Source organism: Thunnus thynnus, chromosome 11 (assembly GCF_963924715.1).
Source record: "Thunnus thynnus chromosome 11, fThuThy2.1, whole genome shotgun sequence".
Classification (NCBI taxonomy): Eukaryota; Metazoa; Chordata; class Actinopteri; order Scombriformes; family Scombridae; genus Thunnus; species Thunnus thynnus.
The window spans coordinates 25,047,599-25,070,696 of NC_089527.1; the positions used below are offsets into that span (position 1 = coordinate 25,047,599).

The 23,098-nt window shown below is 38.8% G+C and overlaps 3 protein-coding genes across 3 annotated transcripts in view; 2 read left to right on the forward strand and 1 right to left on the reverse strand.

Annotated features, from left to right (window-relative positions):
* fgf14 (fibroblast growth factor 14) overlaps positions 1-6,599 on the reverse strand; it is a 133,423-nt gene extending 126,824 nt beyond the window's left edge. Inside the window, exon 1 of the mRNA XM_067604067.1 lies at positions 6,523-6,599. Coding sequence (XP_067460168.1) covers positions 6,523-6,580 — 58 coding nt within the window. The 5' untranslated portion in view covers positions 6,581-6,599. The remainder of the gene's footprint in view (positions 1-6,522) is intronic.
* Positions 6,600-10,984: 4,385 nt separating this feature from the next.
* On the forward strand, positions 10,985-13,489 carry cfap97d2 (CFAP97 domain containing 2). The gene is made up of 6 exons (XM_067604071.1): positions 10,985-11,221; positions 11,408-11,509; positions 11,673-11,753; positions 12,060-12,178; positions 12,340-12,523; positions 12,697-13,489. Exons 2-6 carry the CDS (start codon positions 11,411-11,413, stop codon positions 13,090-13,092), a joined length of 879 nt encoding a protein of 292 aa, XP_067460172.1. The 5' UTR covers positions 10,985-11,221; positions 11,408-11,410; the 3' UTR covers positions 13,093-13,489.
* Positions 13,490-13,558: 69 nt separating this feature from the next.
* cdc16 (cell division cycle 16 homolog (S. cerevisiae)) lies at positions 13,559-23,023 on the forward strand. The gene is made up of 18 exons (XM_067604068.1): positions 13,559-13,748; positions 13,945-13,999; positions 14,268-14,365; positions 14,586-14,624; positions 14,765-14,905; positions 15,785-15,944; positions 16,074-16,168; positions 16,800-16,933; positions 17,823-17,902; positions 18,054-18,103; positions 18,183-18,256; positions 18,366-18,491; positions 19,060-19,212; positions 19,933-19,996; positions 20,106-20,167; positions 21,235-21,370; positions 21,905-21,995; positions 22,215-23,023. Exons 1-18 carry the CDS (start codon positions 13,701-13,703, stop codon positions 22,466-22,468), a joined length of 1,860 nt encoding a protein of 619 aa, XP_067460169.1. The 5' UTR covers positions 13,559-13,700; the 3' UTR covers positions 22,469-23,023.
* Positions 23,024-23,098: the final 75 nt, after the last annotated feature.

The window sequence follows — 23,098 nt, forward strand, 5'->3', positions numbered from 1 at the left end:
TTAGTGGGGTTGTGTTGTGTGTTCGTCTCTGAATTACAGCATTAATCCACTTTAATGACCTAGTTCTGTGGCACCCAGGTCTTGTCAGTTGTCTGTGTCCTCAGTCCTCAGGGATGTGGGCCACTTTGAAACAAAATGTTTCCAGATTGACTTTCTTTACACAGCAGCATCATTTTGCTGTGTCACTGTTTAAAAGGCCAACTGTAAAGAATGTCTTATTGATTTTAAGAGGGAGCTGTCAATTCTTCGTTACTGATAGAGTATGCACACGTGTGGACGCTAAGACTTTTAAATGTGCGCACACACTTAACCAGACCACACACATACATACACACACACACACAGCACACCACGTCAGACATACGTAGTTACTTAAGCAATTAAAGATATTTCCATGCGTGTGCTGTATACTTCCACACGTGTCCCGTGAGGTCAAATGGACTCGCTGGAATCAGCACAAGTCGGAGCAGTGCACCGCAGGCTCTCCTGCTTTCTCCCTCCGCAGATGCCTCTCATGTCATCCTCTCTATCGATCCGTCTACCGTAATGTAAAGTATCATCACACCCTGGAGGATATCGTCTGACAATTTTGTCAGGGATCATTAGAATACTTCTTTTTGATTGCCCGGGCTGTGGCCAGCAGGAAGTGGCTCCCCTGTGAGTTTTAACAGCCTCTTTTCTCCTGATGGCGAAAAATAACTTGATTTAAGATGCACTGAGATAAATGGACTGGTTCCAGTTTTACTCATGGTCTCTGTGGCTTTACTGTGCACATTTAAAAGGCTCGCACATGGGGGAGTGTGAAGATTGCATGAATGGGTGTTATTATTTGGAGATATATGGTATACATGGAGGGATTCATAAACGATCTGAAAATATTTAAAGAGGTGTTTGATAACACAGGCTGTTTTGACTATTTTAGGATACAAGTTCTGCACACATATAGTATATTTTTAATTTGGGTGAACTGACCCTTTAAAGTAGTGAGTGCAATCTATGAATGAATGAGCCACATGTGCTACGCTTTGGATTAGACTGAAGATATTCAAATAAAGTGTTAAGAGTTTAAAAGGTTACAGTGAGCATGATGGGTTTTGTTGAAGTAATTCAAGCATTCCTTTGAGTATTAATTGCTAACTTGAAATGATAAATGCCCACACATGACAGCATAAAGTACTCTAATGTGCTCTTTTGAAAGGAGAAGATATTTAAGCCATTTGCCTTTTGCTGTTTGGGGATGAAAATACTGGACAATAATGAACTGAAAGTGATGTCAATTAGCCAGTGAAAACACATTAAGTGCTTCAACTAGTTAATAACAATTTTGGACAAGTGAAGATCACTTAACAATAAATCTATTTGTACTATTGATTTCAAAACAGTGTTGTTAATACAGGAGTGTGATTCTATGGATTTGAGGTTAGTTTTGCAATATAATAAAACATTTCTACAGTTCAATCTGTTCAAAACCATTGCATTTGGTTATTCATGTAAAAAGCATTATGTTTCATAATCAGCCTGTTGTAGTTTAATTTAGGAACTTGTGCATTTGTCCAAGTCATGCCCAAGGCTTTCAGAGAATGCTTAGACTGGGACCACATTTATGTCCATGTTCAGTAGCAGAGTTAAAACCATCCGCTCCCCTTCACCCAGCATGCCCACAGCCAAGATGTCTACCAATCAGAGAAGGAGAGTGGGCCGTGTTTGGCACTGCTTAGAGCAAGTGTTCGCTCGCAAATGAACAGCTGCTGTGAACCACTTCATGACCAAAGACTTCATTTAAACATTACACACACTCACATATACATAAACACAAACTGTGCATGTAAACAAATTGTAGCCAGCTTGTGTTCATCACCACTCTTCTCTTTGCCCAGTGAATGCCCTCCTTCAAGTTGTCTGCAACACAGTCGCTGATGTCCAGGCACAGAGTTGAAGGGCCAGAACTACTTTATGTTTGGCACTGTGCTCCAACAGCTTCAATACACTATAAACACCATTAAACAACTTTCTGGGTTGGATTAATTTACAGATATAAATTTTGTCAGAATGGGTAGGTGTATTTGTGTATGTATACTGCACATGGAATACAAAACACAGGCATGCAGGACAGTTGATATGTTCAGCACATATTAGCATCCAGTTTTGATTTCCTGCTCACTGGTACTCTGCTAATATGCAACACCATATGTGATGTTTAGCGCAGGGCTCCAAAACCTCTCCAGTGCACCCACATTGTGACTAATAGGGCAAAAGACCAATAGAACAAATTGAGAAATCCCACACACATAATAACCAACTGCTCTTTAAAATCCATTGTGACTAACAGTATTCATTATTGCAGACAGATAAGGGCAATGACACTGGACCAGTGCAAGGGCACTGGAAGCAGGGGGTCCAAAGGGCTGTTGCTGACCCCCATCCCACCCACACACACACACTTTACCCTTCTTCTACATTCTTTTTAAGTCGCGAATCACTGTATCCTCGTAAATGCCCCTATATTGCGAAACTTACAGTAACCAAAAAAGCTTGTATCTAATCCCATAAACATTAGTTAGCTGCTTTGTGTTTGGAATTATACCACGTCCCTGTGGTGCAAGCAAGCTATGGTTACTCAGCAAAAGTTTAGTGAGAATCTCCAGTCTATCTACCACTACACATGTGCACAAGCACACACAAACACACACACACACACAAATTCCCCTTTCATCTATCTTCATGGTGCACTGTACATGTAAAAGTAGAAATGGTACAAAAACAGTCTTTTAAAACCTCCGAATAGTAAAATAGTCCCCAGAGTTGAGTTTCAGAATTATTAGGAGCAACTAGAGATGTGACTAACTTTGCATTGATTTCATGTTTTAATGAACCTCTTGGTGCTCGTTTCAACTTGGAAACTGGCATTCTCTGTTCTTATGAGAAGTCTTTTTTTCCCCTCGATTACCAACCAAAAAAGCTCCGAGATCATCTACGCAGGCTTATTGTCTGTTATGAAATGAGATCTATGAAAACATTTGTCATGAGGGCAAATGGTTGAAATATGGATGAGTATGATGTTATCAGTTTTGTTTTAGACAAGGCAAGAAGTGCCTTCATCGAGTAGTCACTCAAAGTATGAGGAAGGGCCTGTGAGTCAAATGGAGCGGTGAATAAGTGAGTGGATATTAGTAATGAATGCTACTGTGGTCACTCTCATGCCAAGCATCGTTTGGCATTGCCACCACTGCCCTTCCTCTGGCCTTTCTCCCCACGCCCTCTTCTAAACTTTACCCAGAAGCGATGCACACATGTCTTAATGATGCACAGGGCCTAAAATAAAGCCCACTCTCAGATCACGCCCTTTTATAATAATCTCTCAGGGAGTTTCCTGTCCAGTGAGAATTGTCATAATCAACATATTTCCCGCCTTATCATGAAAGCACCCTCCATTTTTAGCCTGGCTGAGCTCTCCACGGCTACTTTACAGTTCAGTTTGACCCCTTTGGTGATTTGAAGAGCTTTATTTTGGATGTGGTTGTCCAAGTTTTCTTTCTCTCATGGCTGTGAGATGCACTCTATATGGTTGTAACAGTGCAGTTACATAGTCGTGCTCATGAGGTTGTACCCAAACGTGCAGCCATGTGCGGTCATGCAATTGATTGGTTCCTGCAGTGCCAACAAGATAATCAATATTTCAACTATTTCAGCCCCTCTTTAGGCGCTGATCTGCCATGTAGTGAACTACTTTGTTCTACTCTTGTACGCTGTATTTATCCTGTACCTGCTCTGCGGATTGTAGAAGTCGTTGTTAAGACAAGGATATAAGATTATCTTGTACTACTTGTACCAGAATAAAATGCAACAAGTACGGGGACAATAAATGTGATACTATCAGGTTATTTTAAGTGTCAGACATGAGGTGGATGTTTCCTCATGAACTTCTTTATTCCACACTGGAGGGTGCAGTTTTTTGCACTACCTGACTGGCAGGTTCAGTGACTGTGAATGCAATCAAACTGGCTCATCATTTATATTCAGAGATACAGTACTACACATGTCACTTAGCAGGTTTATTTTTAACCCTTTTATATTGAAAAAGACTTAATTTTGCATATGTTTTTGGATCAATTGTATCTATGGATGAATAATGATATTCTTTAAACTTTCATTGAACTTTGTATCTTAAGTACATTTTATTATAATGACTTAAAGCTGCAGTAATCAATATTTTATATGAGTAACATCTACAGCAGCATGCAGCTACTTTCAGTGGAAAAGCTCTAATAAACCCACTGTACTCTAAACTGCCCCTTACTAAACGGCAGACACACAAAGTTAGCTGGTGAAAGACAGACAGATATTTGCCTCAGACATTGGACGTTGGAGACCAAAACTGAGCTACAAGAAGAGTGAAACCCAATGAATAATAATAATATTCATTGGGTGGCCAGAAACAAGACTCCAAATGAATGCTCATGTAGTTCTGCGTCTGCAGGATGTGTTGGCAGGCAATACTTCGCCTACATGTTAGCCATATCACCATAAAAGGCAATAATATGTCAAATGTCTGTAATTTTTAGCTTTATGTGGAGCTCTGCCCCAAGTGACTGAAGGAAAACTGATTAATGTGGCGTCACATCCCCTTTATTACACACAGTAGTAGGTGCAGTCATCTTGTGAAAAAGTCACAAATTAATTAATGAAGCTTTTGTTGTTTTGAAATAAAATCACAGTGGACTTGTCAAATTCACATTATCCTTTCCATCACAACATACATTAGCTCCTGAATGCAGCTGTGTTCAGCAGCTAATGCTTAGCCTATATCTCATATTTCTGAGATGCTCACATTCACATTTTCTACTGCATTAACATGCAACAATAAGATGTGTACAATGACATAAAAGAAATATACACTGAGTTGCATTATCGGCCTTGTGCAAGTTTCAAGTCTCTGAAAGTTCACTATTGTTGCACACATCATCACACTCAACAGTCTACCACATGATTGTATGCCCAGTCATTAAAAAGAATATGATTTGTTACAAAGTGGCCAAAAAACAGCCGTGTACAATCCATACATTTCACACAGAATAAGCTCTAAAACTGGAGCCTAATATTCTTCACTTTCAAAATACAGTATCCTTAAAAATCATGCACAGTATGGTGTCAAACACAGACTTCCTGAATATCTAATTTGAAGAAGGTTAAATAACCTGCAGAGGAATTGTTTTTACAGTTTTTGAACCAAGATAAAAGGAAGAGGAACATTGCCAGTAACCAAGAAGCTGTGATGTTAAGAGAAGGTGAAGTTGCCAAGGGAAACAGGAAAACATTTATAGTTGTGAACAAACTGAGGTTACATTTAAGAGGACAAATCATACTGTAAATCTGCATTTGTGTTCACTTACTGCAGTCGATTAGTCAGGCATGTTACTGTACTCAGCCCTCACTCCGCTAATTTGTTATCCTCATAACTCATACCACTGTTATGTAACGGCACTGTGGGTCTTTTTTTAACTTGCAAAGACTGCATCTTTCATTATTTATACCATTTCATAGCGCAGATCTATCTGGGATATAGGCCTGTATGGGTTGAGTATAAAAATGGGACAAACTTCCTGCATCCAGGAGGAAGTGCAGCATGTGTGCGCAAAACTGTCATCAAAAGAGCCACTTTTAGAGGGATAAAGCCTATTTCCGAGTCAAAGCATCCATTCCTCTGTAGCTCAGCAGCATTAATGGAGCAGCAGAGCTGAGAGTATAGTGCCTTAGAGTCGTTACCTATTCTAGCATCCATTAGCTGAAAATTGTGTTGACTTTGAAACTACTTTCTATATATCAGGTAAGACAGATTTTCAGATTTTGTTAGGGTTAACCTTTTGCCACCATTAACCAGGGGAACTGTATAGAGAATAGTTTGGGGTTTTTTTGCACAAAGAAAGGTGCAGGTGAGGAGAAAAACAAGAGGGGCTGATAACACCCTTACATATGATATGATTAAAGATTATATACATTGTACTTTATAACTTTATCATGTAGATAGCGGCGGAACAGGGTCAACTCCAAAAGAAGTAAGAAGTATCCCTTGAGATGTCTCTAATGTCTGTTTCTATATTTAAAAGGTCAAGACAGTGTTTATAATGCCTTCTGCTGGCAAAAGCTTCCTGGTCCATCACTTTAAAAGCCTCTTGATCTGAAAGGTATGAAGTGATACATTTGAGCCAACTAACTGCATACATATGCAGACACAATAAAGGTTTAATTGTTCTGATTTCAACAGTACCTCTGTCTGCCACATTTCTGATGTGACATTAGAATTACCTTGGCTTAACAAAATAATGAAATATAAAAGCTAGAGGGGAAAAAACATATTTTTTACTAACAAAACGTCTTGATTGCAGGTGTCTGTTCAGTAATCTTAACGGGTAGGCTGGGAGGCGGTGTGATGCAGCCACCTCTAAACAGGATCCTCTCATGGGACCTGTTACCTTAGTCACTTTCCATCACTCAGATTTAAAAAAAAAAAGACTCGATCCTGACCTTGGGGAAATGCACAAAGGTCTCCTGCTGATCTCTCTGTGGTTCTGGCCAAAGGCATCGACTAGAAAAACATGAGCAGGGCGGCCAACAGGAGAGACAGTGGGTGGTACTGTTCAATGGCCATACTGAGGTAAACAGAGCAGCAAATGTGTGAGGTATTATACTATTCTCTTGTAAACAGAGACAACTATATAAATGTACTGCCTAACATAATCCAACACAAATGGTGATGGGGTTACCCAACTAGATGAACTGGATGATCAGAGTGAATGGACTGCATTTATATAGCACTTTTCTAGTCTTACCCAACACTCAAAGCGCTTTACAATACATGCCAACATTCACCTATTCACACACACATTCATACACTGATGGCAGCGATCCCATAGTTGAGTATAACACTGACAAAATGGACAAAAATACACCACACATGTTGGAATTGCATGAGAATAATGCAACAAAATTGCCCGATGTCCTATTTTTAATCATTCCTCCAATAGCAATACATTGTCTCCTTTTTCTTTCTCTGAAGTTGTAGTACTATAAAGAATATACATTACATATGTGCATCTGGGCTTTGATATTAAAGATTGGCTTCATCTGAAAAATATTACACACATCCACACCAGACACACAGTCTCTGTTATGTTGATATGTGAATCAGGTCTTACTGTTCTTCCCTCTCCCAAAGAGACCTTCCTTCTTAGCATCAATTCCCACAGCAGTGCAATGGAAGATCCACCGGTGAGACTTCCCTGGAACTGGTAGCATCCCCTGCCATTCTGAACAGGACATAAAAACAAGCTTCATTGTCTTAAATGCATCATTATCTCCCATCTCACATGATGGTGGTATATACTACAAAAAAATTACACTTTTCCATATTTGTATTTGCACAACATTGAAATCCAATTAAATGTAATTTTTGACAGTTGTTTTTAGAGGTGGCATTGTAAGTTGAATAGAGATCACCTGTGTGTAATCGAGGTGTGACAAAGGGATTTTTGGTTAAATGATTGAAGGTCCAATAAATAAATACAGAGGAACACTCTAGACAAACCCACAAGTTAACTGAAAAATACCAGTCAATGGAAAGGATGCAAGATTTCTGATGCACAATGTCAAGTAAGGTCAATCAGGGAAATGAAAAGAATTTGGCTCAGCTGTAAATCTGCCTAGAGCAGGTCGTACTCAAGACCTGAGTGTTTGTGTGTAAGGCCGTAAGTGAGGTCGCCAAGAGAACTGTGGAGATCCTTTTGTTGGCCACAAGGTTCCTTGGCTTAAATGGGAGATGCTGTATATACAACAACTGTGAGAAGTTTGAATTTTCTCCCTGTGTCTGCATGGGTTTCCTCCAGGTGCTCCAGTTTCTTCCCATAGAGCAAAGAAATGCAATTTATGTGAACTAGTGGCTCTTTTGCCCAAAGCTGTAAGTTAAATGTTGTTATGAAAGGTTGCCCAGTGTGTACTGGGAAAGCTTCCAGCACCCTACAACCCGAAGCAGGAATAAATGGACATCTGAGCAAGTGTTTGCCAGAATGCTTTCTGGTCATACTAAAATCTGTTTTGTGTAAATTAAACCCCGCACATCAGCAGAGAGTAACACTGCATTCCAACCATGAAGGCTGGTGGTGGCATAGACTGTAAAAGAATACAGACATAGTCACTGTGACGCCATCCATTGGTTTGTGGACTGCCGTTTTGAAGCCTCAAATTTAGCGATTTGACCGTCGCCATCTTTGATTTTTGGAGCCAGAAGTTACCATATTTGGACGAGAGTATGGAACTGACACTAGTGCTCGCTGCTAGCTTAGTTAGCACTGTGCATTTACAGGCTATGGTTAACTGTGGTAATTCTAATGCTAATTTTCACTGGCGAAAAACAGACTTAAAGCCATTAAAACAAAATGTACTTACCTTACCGGAAACACTGAACACTGAGTGTCTTTTAGTACAACCAAATGCTGAAAACGAGTTTTAAAGGCGACCAAAATGTTACAATTAACTTCATGAACTGAGAACACACTGTGAAATAGCAGCAGCTACGCTCGTACTCTGAGGTTACGCCATGGTTACGTTACGTAATCAACGTTGTCGCCGTGATAGCGACTTGTCAATCATAACGTAGCCACGCCTTAAAGCATACGCTGCTTTATCATCTATTTTACTCTAAACGGGTCCATAACTTACAAAATGAACATAATACTGTACTGAAGAAGACTTGAAACTAGCGATTGAGACAATAAACTCATTAGGAAAGTGTTTACTGGGGTAATAAATCAAGTGAGAAGTAGGGTCATTTTCTCATAGACTTCTATACCATCGGAACCAGTGGAGTCGCCCGCTGATGGCCATTAGAGAGAATGCAGGTTTAAGGCACTTCCGCATTGGCTTCACTTTTCAGAAGAGCGCTATCCACTTGGGTGGTGGCAGCATCACACTGTGATGAATTCTCCTCTTCAGCAGGCCTTGGAAGGCTTCTGAGGAGTCGAATTAAATCTACAAGAGAAATACAACTGTGGAAAAGATTTCTTTTTCAACAAGACAACAACTCTCAAAACATGTCCTTGAAATGTTGATATCCTGGCATGACCATGTCAGAGTCCAGACCTCAATCCAGTTGAGAATTCGTGGCAGAAAATTGCTATTCACTCACAGTCCCCATGCAACTTGACAGATTCACAAACAATGGGTGAAATCTGCAGTGTCCAGATCAGCAAAGATGCAACAGACTCTGAAACTCATAAAATCCATAAGCAGTTAGTTATTTTACATTTAAGTAATGTTAATAAATTCAGGTCAATTTGTAGAGATATGTTCTCTGTATTAAGATTCAACATTTTTTTCATGTTAGTCAGTGTCAAACAAATTATATCCAGTGTGATTAAAATAGAAATAAAACATAAAAAAGTCTAGGAAGGTATGAGCAAGTCTTTTTACAGCCATTGTACACAGCGTTCCTTCAACTCATAACAGTAAGGTTTTGAAGGCAACATGTATATGCTTTTTGCTATAGCCCCATTTGAGACTCAGCTACGTAACAAGGAATTTTCATTTTTGGAAATGCGATAGAAAAAGCAAACACAAAGAAAGAATGTGAGAGGTCGAGTTCCTATTTTAACACCCTGGTATCCACCATCTGTCCCATCAAGACGTCTTCTCTTATACAACAAAGTAACAAATTGGGCAGGAAACGTTTTACTGCCTATAATTCATTCATGAAGGCTCTTCCTATGCACTGAGATGTGACTGCACTGGGGAGAACGGTTAATTGGCTTTTGAGGGCATCTGTGGGGAGATGTCAGACATGAAGAATCACCCTTTGCCATAGCAGCTTTACAACAGCTCCTACATCTTACACAACTGTACTCTTTTGTAATACATTCATGAAAGTTACATGTGTGCAGTTATTTGCTAAAACATTGCTTTAGCCTTGATGGTTAGTAACACAGGTTTTGCATAGTGTATATTAATGTTGAGTTCATTACCAGCCTTAAAAAGCACTTTAAGTCTTGTTGTGCTAAACACTAAATTCATTCATTATCATGGTGTAAGAAAAAAGAGTGACATAATCATCTATTACTTTTATATATTACAGTTTTATGAGTGCTTTGGTTGTTCATTCTGGCATGAGATTTGAATTATTAACAATTGTGATCTCAGTTGCACTAAAAATAGTCATAGCCAGCTCTAGTCAGTAGAGGGGGGTGTTGTAATGTAGATAGATGTTCATTCATGAAGTCATATTACCTCAATGGGATTCATTCAACAAATCTTTGATGATACATTCCTTTGTATTGTATTATTTGGAAGATATATTGGGTATGTTATATGATAATATAATTTAACCTGATACTAAAGCATAGTTAACATTGTTATCTGGTGTATGTATTCAATTTAATTGAAGGTATTTTTATACTTTTTATACCTTTAAATAAACCTATTTTCTATGTAATTTTTTATTCTTGTATCCAGGTATCAGTTTACTATGTGTATTAGATTTTCTGTGGTTGTCTTCTGTATAAATAAACTGTATAAAATGTTGCACCGAGTGTGTTAGTTTATGTTGTTCTGATGTAAGTTTCCAAGTAACCGTTACCAAGGCTGTAATTGTCTCTACGCAGCAAGTAGGAAAATACAGTAACATTCATGCCCTTGACCTCAGGGATTTAATCTTGTTTTTGTTTTGGTTTTTTCCATTATATGTAATAATTCTACATTTGATTTCATTTTTTTCTGGATCAGCCTGTTTAACAGATCCATTGAACTTTGACTCTAACAGAAAGTCTGTTTCTTCATTTTTCCTTCCAGGGATGAGCAACAGTTTAAAATAGCATGAACACATTTTTGAAAACTCGGTTTGTATCCCATTTCAATTTCAGCTTTGAACTGTGTGAAACGGTGTCTTCGCACAGCAGCTCATTTTACAGTCACTCTCTCCGCCATCTCCTCACTAATTAGCCTATCTCTATGCCTGTATGCGTTTCTCTGTGTGGAACTTGCTAAACAAGCACATGGTTTGAAACCATTCATTCATCTCCCCGCTCTCCAGCTGCTGTCATGGCAACCATGTATGACTGGCAGAAAACAGACTGCGGTCTCTGAGCTCCAGTTAACCCGGAGGGTTTAGGCATAAACACACTCTTGGGCAGATGAAGAGCTGCGATATTGAGACACCAGGCCAGCCACAGACTGTGAGGTGAGTCAGAGAGCCCTGAGGGACTGGGTTAGCTGGCATACTGTACACTTTTATGTGATTAGTGCTGGACCACAGTATAATAATACATTATTGTTGTTAACATTAATTGGTTTGTTTTGGGGTTTTTTTAGTGGGAGTGGGGGGCTTGTAGGATTGCCACTTTGTCCAATGTTTTTATCTTTACAGAATATGATGCAGCATCTGGCATATCAACCTCTGCTTCCCACTGTAAACAAATATCTTCAGCAGAAATGGGACCAGTCTTCATATGATTTACACAAGAGAAAGGTTAGGCGCAACATATATTTTGAGTTGTGACTTAAGCATTTATTCAAGTTACAAACCAACCAAATTAACCTTTTTTTACCCATCCAGTTAGTGCATGATGAAATTAGTATTATTACTATTCAGTGTCTTATATAAGCTGTATGTGCTGTATGTGTCTCCCAAGGTGAAGTCAGCTAAACCAACAATAAACACAACTCCACCAAAGACCTATGGTCACCTGGCTCTGAAGCTGAAGAAACTAAAGGTTGTTTTTTATCTCTCATGTTTTCGACTTAGCTCACATCATGTCCATGGGGTGGCAGCAGATATTACAGTACTGAAACCATAGAGTGAAGTCTCAAATTATTAGAAATGAATATCTGAGGAAATTATAAGAATGTTTTTGCACTCAATTCAATTTAGAATATTGTTTTAACCATAAGTGATTTAAAAAAGTGATAAATTACAGTAGTCAAAATATTGAAAAGATTGATTGACTATTTCAGGTGTCTCATCATGTGTTCCCCCTGATGCTGTGTTTCTGTTTCTAATCTTATGTGATTGCATTAAGCTTGAAGAGGAGTGGATGATGAAGATTCAGAGGGAAAACAATATGCTCATGGACAAAATATCACACATCATGAGGACAACCGGAGGAGTTGACAACAGGAATTACTATGAAAGGAAAAGGTAAGTTGAGGTTTGTGCTGTGCATTCACAGCAGCAAATGAATCAGTACAGGGAAAAGTAAATATTTAAAGTCAACATGGGAAGGCAACAAGTTGTATTGCCAAGAAAATAAGGTGGGCCTTGAAACTAAAAACCCAGCCTGTCTTTACTCTTCATTGTAGCCTTGGCAAGGAGAAGCGACAGCTGGAGTTGCTCCGTATTACCAAGGAGAATCAAATGATCCTGCTCCGTCTGAGCCAGTGCAGGCCTCACTATAATGTGAGGAGGTGGCATGAGGATTGGCTCCAAACTCTCAAGGTGATGGACGCCATTGCACGTTACCCACGAGGAGCAAATCAACAAAAGGTTGCTTTATTTTTTCTTTTTACTTATTGTAAAGTATAACATTACTGTTGTGATTCACCTGTTAAGCGCAATATCTTCTTCACTCTATATACAAATCAGAATCACAATGACCTCCTAAACTGTATCAGAATGATTTTGTACCATATAGATTTCATTTTGTGTGTCAATTTCAGAGCCAAGAAAATTCCAGTAAGAAGAGTTGTGGCTGTGAGAAAGAAAAAAAGACCAGTGCTGATGAAACCACACACAGCCCTGTGAACAACAAGACCAGGGGCAAAGCAAAATCTAAGGAAAATAAAAGCAGGAAAGAAACCACCAAGAAAGAGAACACTGGAACTGAGCAAGAGGAGGCGACTACACACCCTGCCCCTAAACCAAATGTACCTGAGAAATCCATCTCACCAGATACACTTGAGAATCCTGGTTTTTCTGACACCATTCAAGTCACACTAGATAAACCCCCTCACACTGTTGAAACGTCCTTGGCTTGTGATGGACCTGAAATGTCCAACACTCCTCACACACCTAAAACAAATGAGCAGGAGACCACAAGTACTGAGGAGGGATAAAAATGCCTTGCAGTAGCAAAGTAATCATTTTCTGCACTGTAAAGATACTCTGTTAGTTCCACTATGAGCAGTTTTGGACAAAGATAACCTTAGCTCCAAGTGAAACTGAACCCAGATATTGTATAGCAGGAATATGTTATGTGGTACTATTAATCTATTAATTGAATACAGTATTGGTAGTCTTATGTATAGGCTGTGTACCAGGATAATTTAATGATCACAATACTTCCGTTGATTATTCACAAAGAATGCTCAATAACCATTTGTAATGTGTTTATTTGATAAGGACACAAAGAAAGAAAAAATAAATAAGAAAATATCAAATAAATGTGTAAAAACTGTTTTTTATACTCATAAAATCATTTTACAGCTAAACATGTAGCGAAAGTGGAAAAAAATTAGAGTTAAGGTGGAACCTTCTGTACACTCGAGTTTCCCTACGACGTAGTTTAGCGGAACACTCGCAGCAGAAGAAGCCGCGGATTTGATTTTACGCAGCTAGCAAGCTAGCGCATATTACAGGCGCACAGTTTGATAGATTGTTTTTTTCTGTCTCTAAGAATGACACACATTTGATAGTCAAAGCGTCGTCTTCAAAAACAATCAAAATGAATCTCGACAGACTTCGGAAGCGAGTGCGGCAATACATTGACCAGGTAACAATTATGATTTCTTACTGAGTTTCTGTGTTGCTAGCTAATGCTAGCTTGCGAGCAAACCTGGCGTTAATGGTGACAAACCTTCATACTCGAGACTGTCACCCGGCCAGCAAGTCAACAAACCACAACAATAATATGCATTTGAGTGACTCTTATCATGTCTATGTGTATGTGTGTGTACGTGTGTTTACAGCAACAGTATCAAAGTGCTCTGTTTTGGGCCGACAAGATAGCATCCCTGTCTCACGGTGAGTGACGTTAGTGCTGTTTATGATCGCGTACTTACTAATCTGTCACCTAAAGTTACATAGCTTATGTTATAGGGACAATATTCGTGTTTTGTTCCTGTTATATTTATCAATGTTGTACGATCACAGCTTAAATGCAACTTTTCACCGGTGGATGTGGCGGATAGCACATCAGCTGCAGTGTTTTAGTGTAGCCCGTCAGTGTCTGTGATGACTATCTAACTTTAGAAATAAATGACCGTAAGTTATCTCTCTGTGTGGCTTACAGAGGACCCCCAGGATATCTACTGGCTTGCTCAGTGCCTTTACTTGACCTCACAGTACCACAGAGCCTCGCATGCCCTCCGTTCACGAAAACTTGACAAGGTAACTCCAGGCTATGTGTGAATTATTGATATGTGCAAAGCCGTGTGCAATGAGTAATGAGTTTTGGGTTTATGACGCAAATTAGTATTTTTTGTGTTTTTAATTTGTGTAATGATTTATGTGTTAAAGTCTAAATTAACCCTATGACAACAAAGTCAGTAGCATAGTCTTCTTTGTGTCAGTCCTCAGTCTGAAACAACACTTGTCTTCTCTCACACAGCTGTATGGAGCTTGTCAGTATCTTGCTGCTAGGTGCCATGTAAGTGACTTGAACATACCTCTACTGTATGAATTTGAAACCTTCTCTTGCTTGTTAATAAACTTCAGAATGCCATCTAGAGAATCCGTCTAGATATATTTTGTGCTTTCGATGTATTTATTTATGACTTTTTGTTCTAGTATGCTGCCAAAGAGTTCCAGCAGGCCTTGGATATCCTGGATGCAGAGGAGCCAGCTTGTAAGAAGCTACTGGACAGCAGTGGGAAGGAGGACAGTGGGACACCAGAGTCAACCAAGGACTGGGACATGTCCCCTGCTTCTGTAAGTCTGCCACTGAAACACTGGAATATATCTAATATAGCACACAATTTCATGATTTCAAAGCTCAGTTAGGTCACAGATTGTTTTTCTTAGTTTTGAAAAGTCTTCAGTTATTACTCAGCATATGCTGTAGTGTTGCTTTTGATAAAACACAGTCAGCACAAAAATATCCACACCCCCACTCATGATGTTTGCCTGTTGATAAATACTGTCTGTTGGAGCAATCTGTACCTGTATTGTCAAAGGAGTCTTCTTTGAGTGTCCTGACTTTTCTGTCCAGTGCAGTTCTAGCCCTCACAACCACTCCTACCACCAAGGATAGTTGTATTTACCTCATTTGTATTATTTTCGTTCTTGGTGTTTAATCCTAATTTTTGAAGGAGAGTGTATTCTTTTTTATAAATTTAAGAATGTCAGAAGAATCCTTGAATGCATTGTCATATATGCAATCTCTATCATTTATTTCCCCATTTTTACATACCATACAGTAGCGTCATACATTGATTTTGATTGGCATAAAGTGTAAAAGTCCTGTTCACAGCAAAAACATAAATGACAACGATATGATACTAGCTTGAACCCAGTGGTTGAAAAACTTGCTCCGGAGTTAGATTTGCAGCAAAAGTAGTGCAGCAGAAGGATTATTTTGAGCAGGCAAGCGGCATGACATAAAATGTTTGGAATAGAATATTTTCTCTGTTGTGCAGTTTTTATACAATGAGTCATTTCAAACTGCTTCCTGTGGCCAGGCCTGTTAATGTTGTTGACAGAGCTTCAACACTAAATGAATTTATGAGTAATATTACAGACATTTACTAGAGACTTTGACCACTGGCCCCTTCTTTCCGTTCTCCCTATTCTCTCCGTGAAATATTTCAGATCAACAGCTCCATCTGCCTCCTGCGGGGTAAGATCTATGATGCCATGGACAACAGGCCACTGGCCACCTCCAGCTACAAAGAGGCCTTGAAACTGGATGTGTACTGCTTTGAAGCCTTTGACCTTTTAACTTCGCACCACATGTTGACCGCACAGGAAGGTGAGGCTGATGTGTCTGTACATATCTATCTATCTATCAAGTTTCTACAGAAATGATCTGTCTGTTACCATGTAAATGTCTTGTATAATGTCAGCATATATGAAACCTATTTTGTTCATTCTTCCATAGAGAAAGACTTCCTTGACTCACTTCCTCTGAGTCAACAATGCACCGAGGAAGAGGAGGAACTGTTGCACTTCCTATTTGAGAATAAGTTAAAGAAGGTAGAGGGGCTGTGTTTTGAGTTTTCCCAAATTATTGTGTATTTCCTTTGCCTGTTAATTAATTAATTTATTTATTTATTAAAGGATAAGGCAGGTGATATTTTATATTTTTGTTATTGTCAACAAATTCCATGAAAAGGCTGAAACCAACAAGGAAGTTATCCTACTAAGAAGTATTAAATTTATATCCATAGCTAATATAGTTTATTCTGTAATAGACCCCCGTTGTTGTCCAAAGACGACTTTATTAAAAGCCACACTGTTGCAGTGGGTCACATGTTCCTTCATTATGATGAACATTGGCACTGTAGTTTATTTTGAGTCAATCCCATATACACCATCCCACCTTATCCTTTAATCTGACTTCAGAGAGAGCTAACAACCAACCATATAATGGCGCTCTAGAGCGTCATGATTTATTTCTTTACAGTTAATATTAATTGAAATGCAAATGCATGTCATGGATATTTTGCCCTGTTTTTGTCTAATTCCTTGTTCATTTGTCTCATTTGTTTTCCTTTTTCATGACCTTGCTTTATCCCCTTTCCCACCCACTCACTTGCACCCACCCTTTGTGCACATACCTGAACACACACACACACCCTGTCTCTCTTCCTCTTTTCTACTGCAGTATAACAAGCCCAGTGATTTGGTGGTGCCAGAGATGGTCAATGGTCTTCAGGACAACTTGGATGTAGTGGTGTCTCTCGCTGAGAGGCATTATTATAACTGTGATTTCAAGATGTGCTACAAACTCACATCAATGTGGGTGTCTTCAGTTTCAGCTGTTGATTTGTGTTGTGTTGTGCAAAATAATGGACAGATTTGTAACACCTGCTCTGGAAATTTGGGGTCTACATTCATTATATAACAAAGCTAGAGGGATTTTGCTATTGTCATTATGATTAGCTGTTTACAAAATGTGTTGTTTGCTTTACTTTATTGCTTACTGTTCATACCTTTTCTCATCTAGAGAAAGCTTTTGTCTAATACGCACCCAATGAGGAACCAATGTAGTCAGAGCAGTTAAACCAAGAAAGCACATAAATGTACCCTTATGACACAAAACAGCAATATTACACACTTCCTAAAATAACACAAAAACATGTGCTTTTTCACATTGCACACGTGCTTCCTTGTTTTATCTGGCAGCTGCCACTCATGCAAATATCTAAATCAGGCTACGGTAGTTTGACATGTGCTTGTCACCACTGAAGCACTCACGTTCAAGTCACCTGAATTTATGAATTTAAAAACAACCATAACAACCAGTGAATGTTGCTTTCTTTTACAAGTATGGTAGATTTTATACATTTCAATTCATGAATCACAGTTAATACTAACACTTGGTCAATTTAGATTTTTATTATCTTTTGTCTTTCCTTAATTGTTATTCCACTGGGGTGTTCATATGAGTTGTCATTTTGTATTTACTCTAAACAATCCAAATAGCAGTTGAAGGGTTGTGCCTGGTTGCTTGGCCAAAATATGAATATATTTCAGGCTGAAAACATTTTTTTTAAAATCTAAATTGGGCAAATGAGTTGCATTCAACACTATGTTAAAAGATTTATGAATGTCTGTAGAATGTCTGTATACAAAAACACAACACAGTACTGTTCAATGCAGCTCTGTTTGTTTGTTTGTATTTCAGGGTGATGGTTAAAGATCCCTTCCACGCCAACTGTTTGCCAGTCCACATAGGAACTCTGGTAGAGCTTGGAAAAGCAAATGGTAAAATATGTAAAATATACCAGCCATAAAGAATGTTCACTTTGATTGCTTTGCCTATTCATCAATATTGAGATTTAAATAAGAGTTATTTTATAATGTATTGATATTGCTCAGTTTTAAGCTTCTTTATTTTTTCTTGTTTCCCCTTCAGAGTTGTTTTACCTCTCGCACAAACTTGTAGACTTGTATCCCAACAACCCAGTAAGTGTTGCCACTATATAACTTCTCTCTGTTTACTTAAATGAATCTATTTGGTAACCAGATGAAAACCTTTTCCCAGGTGTCCTGGTTTGCTGTTGGGTGCTACTATCTCATGGTTGGCCATAAAAATGAACACGCTCGGCGCTACCTTAGGTATGTATTAGCACTGTTAAAGGAAGTCCATCCTGTTTTCAGCCTCAGGCAGTTTATATTTGGGTTCAGTTCTACATGCCACATATTTGATATTGTATATCTCCTGTAGCAAAGCCACCACCCTGGAGAGGACATATGGTCCCGCATGGATCGCCTATGGTCATTCATTTGCAGTAGAAAGTGAGCATGACCAAGCCATGGCTGCCTACTTTACTGCTGCCCAGCTGATGAAAGGGTAGGCAAATGACTGACAAATCCGTGAATTTTCTTCTGCGTTACTTCTCTGAAATGCCACAGAACAGCTGACATAAGCTATCAGTCAATAAAACCCCCACATTGCCATGACTAATGGTGCACAAGTTGTGCATCTAGAGGTACTTTTTTTTTCTGCTATGATTGACACATAAAATGCAGACAGGAAGAATAACAAGGGCAAGTCCTGTCAGTCAAAAACATTCACCAACTTGCTGCTCTTAGTATACAGCTGAAATAAAATGTTGCTACTTCTGTGAATGTTTTTTAGTTTGGTCAGTTTAAAGTGTCTGAACTTGTAATTTTCTAATCTTGTGACATGTTTATTTTTCACACTTGCCAAAAAAAAGGCAGATTTAAGTGTTGAACTTTTCAACTGCATTAGTTGTTTAACATACTATACAGTATTTAAACATACTGCTAGTTTTTTAGGTTTAACATAACTTAGGCTTCAAAACTCTTTTTGAGAGTTGAGATTTTAGGCAGTGTTAATAAAATGAGATAAAAAAGAGGAATAGCTTGTTTGATGTCTCCTTCCTTTTCTCATCCAGGTGTCACTTACCCATGCTCTACATTGGCCTGGAGTACGGTCTGACCAACAACTCCAAGCTGGCAGAACGTTTCTTCAGCCAGGCTCTTAGCATCGCTCCAGAGGACCCATTTGTCATACATGAGGTGGCAGTGGTTGCCTTTCAAAACGGAGAGTGAGTCATGCGTCCGCAAACACATTTGTTTAATGTGGCTGAGGCCTCTAGTTTCACAAAGGTAGCATAAATGTTACGGCAGCACATATGAATGTTGGCACACAGCAATGTTATTTCTGAAAGTAAACTAAGAAGGTGGGGTGAATTAACATCATGTGCTGTCCATGTAGCTGCCATATAAGTGACTATCACAGGCTGAATGAAATGACTGGATGAACAGTCCCTACTTGACAAAATTCAGAGCAGCTTATTCGCTATTTCGGGTTAAACTATTAGTCATTTTTTTCTAGCAGTCCAACAGTTGGCTGAGAGATTTACATGAAATTAGTCCAATTAATGACTCTGAGCATCAGAAAATACTTATGTGTTGATGTAACTCCCAGTGATTAAATAGTACATTGTTATGGGAAAGATCTTTCAGTTCACTAAGATTATACAAAAAACATTTTTTCTCACTGACAGTTTTTTAGAGTTTTAGTTCTATTTTTCCCTTGTTTTTACATCTTAAACTAATAAATATGCATAATGTGATTTAATTTGGGTAAACGGATCCTTTCAATACAGGAAAGCATAGTAGTATAAACACAAAGTACACACATCTGATTTAAAGAGGAACTGAAACAGCAGCCACACACCGAGGACACACAGACTGCACACAGGGTATCTGGTTTATTATATAGAAAATTCATGCTGTAGGAATGTTTTCCACATCTGTTTCAGCTGGAAGACAGCAGAGAGGTTGTTTCTTGATGCGATGGAGAAGATCAAAGCCATAGGGAATGAGGTAACTGCTAATTTATTAAATTTGTGTGAATGATGAATGTCTTCAAACATGACCGCATCTGTAAGTGTTGCTTCATGTATGCTTTATACTATTTTTCATTCAATTTAAGGTAACTGTGGACAAATGGGAGCCTTTGTTAAACAACTTGGGTCATGTGTGTCGAAAATTGAAGTAAGTATGGATCCAGTTTTATTGTGCAGTCTGATGTTTAAATGAATGATCTTGAATCCTGCCTTTTTTTCTATATGACAAGGATTTCATGCTCTCCTCTGAGTTGGGACATATAGTGCTAGCAAATATGTTAGGATAAATTTATCCTGAGTGAATGATTGAACCAAGATTGTTTGGAGGGCACTCTCTACTGGTTTTTTCGTTCCCCTCATCTTTATTTTCTTTCACCCGCCTGTTTCAAACTAGATTCAAAGTCGTGCTCAGTTGTTCTGTTGCAGTATAATTCAAGCATAGGTAGGCCGTCATTGAAAATTCATTTGAATACACTTAAATGAATTATGCACAGCCACCATTCAATAGATGTAAGGGGCTTGCAGAATGTGCGCCACACAAGTGGTTGTCTTGAAAGGATTGGATAGTTTATATGTAGAAGAAGGATTTGAACCACACAAAGTGAATCCATCATGTGGATTGTTGGTGTGTCATCGATACATTCATGGTCCGGTATGATGTGTTGCTACCTTCGGTTGCCACTCTGTTGTATTCTATTGATTCTAATGGTTCTCTGTCTGTATCCTTTCTATATTATTTAAAGTGATTGTAATTGAAGTATTTATATATCTTATTTTCTCCACCATCTACAATTGTATATGTATTTATAGGCATGTTGCAGTGTCCAGTCCACAAACCTTCTAGCATTTATTAATATTTATGGAATAATAAAACAAAACTGTATTATACCCATTTGTATATCTTAGTTACAACGCACATCAGGAAACTGGCTTACTCAGCCACTGCTAGCAGGTGGTTGTTTACAAGGTAGAGCTGTTTTGGTCACTGTCAGACTACTTCTCAATACTCAAAGTGAAATGTGCCAGAAGTTGGGTGACCATTTCTATGGAAGCATATACATGTTAAATTATGTTTTAAAGCATCTTTAGGCTGTGCAGTTCATGGTAGAGTAATGTATTATGTTCATTTTTTGATATTTCTGCAAATAGCTGCTTACGAAATTTTGTTGAATCCCTTCATATTTACCTTTTTTATCCTCTGATGTTTTTCTGTAGAAAGTACGACCAGGCTTTGGAGTACCACCGTCAGGCGCTGGTGTTAATCCCTCAGCATGCCTCCACCTATGCTGCCATCGGATACGTCCACAGCCTCATGGGCGACTTTGAGAGTGCGATTGACTACTTCCATACGGTATAGTTCCTTTCTCTTCAGTCCATATGGGTTTTGTGTCTTGCTTTACATCATTGAGGTCACAATTTAGCAAGAACCATTCATAGAAAGGAAGGTTGGGCTCCTCTGAGAGTTCGAGCAAGAACTGAAGTTTCCATGGAAACCACAACAACAAATCCTGCATATTTGTCGGTATACCTTTGATGGAGTGTCGCCAAAGGTCAATTTGTTGTTTGGCTGGTTCTAACATTAAAAAAAACAAAAATCACAAACATAAAATCAAACATAAGACAGGACCAATAAATAATATTCAAAAATGCAAGTTAAAACACCAGCTGCACTCTAAAATTTTGCAGTTAAAACAAAATTAAAGAATGGAAAGAAAAACATATTACATAGTACATAAATACATTGTATATATTTGGTGATATGGGACAGTTTTTGTTTCATTAGTCACACTAAACACCGAGCATCCTCTGTGATTGGTTGAATGAATTTCCTTTTTATCAACAAATATCTTTTTTGTCATGTTGTGTTTTTTTCTCTCCACGGCAGGCACTTGGACTGAAAAGGGACGACACGTTTTCTGTGACAATGCTTGGCCACTGTATTGAGATGTACATTGGTGACACAGATGCCTATATAGGTATGATACAGCTAGAAGCAGCAGTACCAGATAATTTAATTTTGTCTTTTAATTACTGTGAAGGAAATTCCATTTTTCAACATGTCACCCCTTAGCTTTTTTTAATCAAAAAGAGGCTGCTTGGAAATACTTCATTATTGTTTCATTAAAGTGGTATTTGGATCTTTTTTTTGCATTCACATTAATGTGGTGATATTTGTCTCTAAATTTCTCACTAAGGCACCGACCTCAATGACAAGGTGCGAGGAAGCTTGAACACTCCAGCATTGATGAAGATGCTGAACACATCAGAACCCAGTGAGCTTCTAGCCACACCAAGACTGGAAGACACCAGCATCACGTCGTTGGAAACACCACTGTCAAATCAGGACAAGATGATGTTGGAAACACCCCTGCGACTCTCTTTAACCCTGGAGTGCGATATGTACGAAAGTGACGTGATGTTAGAGACCTTGTCAGACACCAGCACGTGATTTGATCCTGCCAGGGGGTGGAACTGTCGTAGCAACAGGTTGTCATAGGTACACATATCCAAGCCCAAGGACAGCTTTCAAACTTAAACTTGGGCACCTCGCCTCCACCAAAGGTTTCTTGTGGATTTCCCCTCTTGTGCATTAGATATGATTGTGTTGTATAGTGTGTGTTGTGTAGAGTAAAAGTGGGTGAGTGAATTTGTTTACAGCACCTGCTGTACATCAGATCAATTTAGCAAGAATGCACTTTGAAAGGGGAATTAACATGTGCCTTGGTTAAGGGGTTGAGAACTGGGTTGAGCATTGGACTTTGGGTTAAGCCTGAAGTCACTGGGAAGATGTGATCCTCTGACACTTGATTGAACGGAGCAAACACAGCCGTACGCCTCATGTCACAATTAAAAGACTACAGTCACTTATTACTGCCTATGGCAGGACCCTCCGTATTGCTTAACCTGTGGACTTTCACCTGGAAAAAGAGCCAGCTAAATACAAGCAGTTTTGGTGAAACAAGTTACTGGTAATTCTAGAATAAACCATGCATTTATCTTTAAAGATTTTATCATATCTGTTGTTTGTCTTAATTGGAATAAAGTGGTTAATTTGTAAAACCCCGCAGAACATGGATCA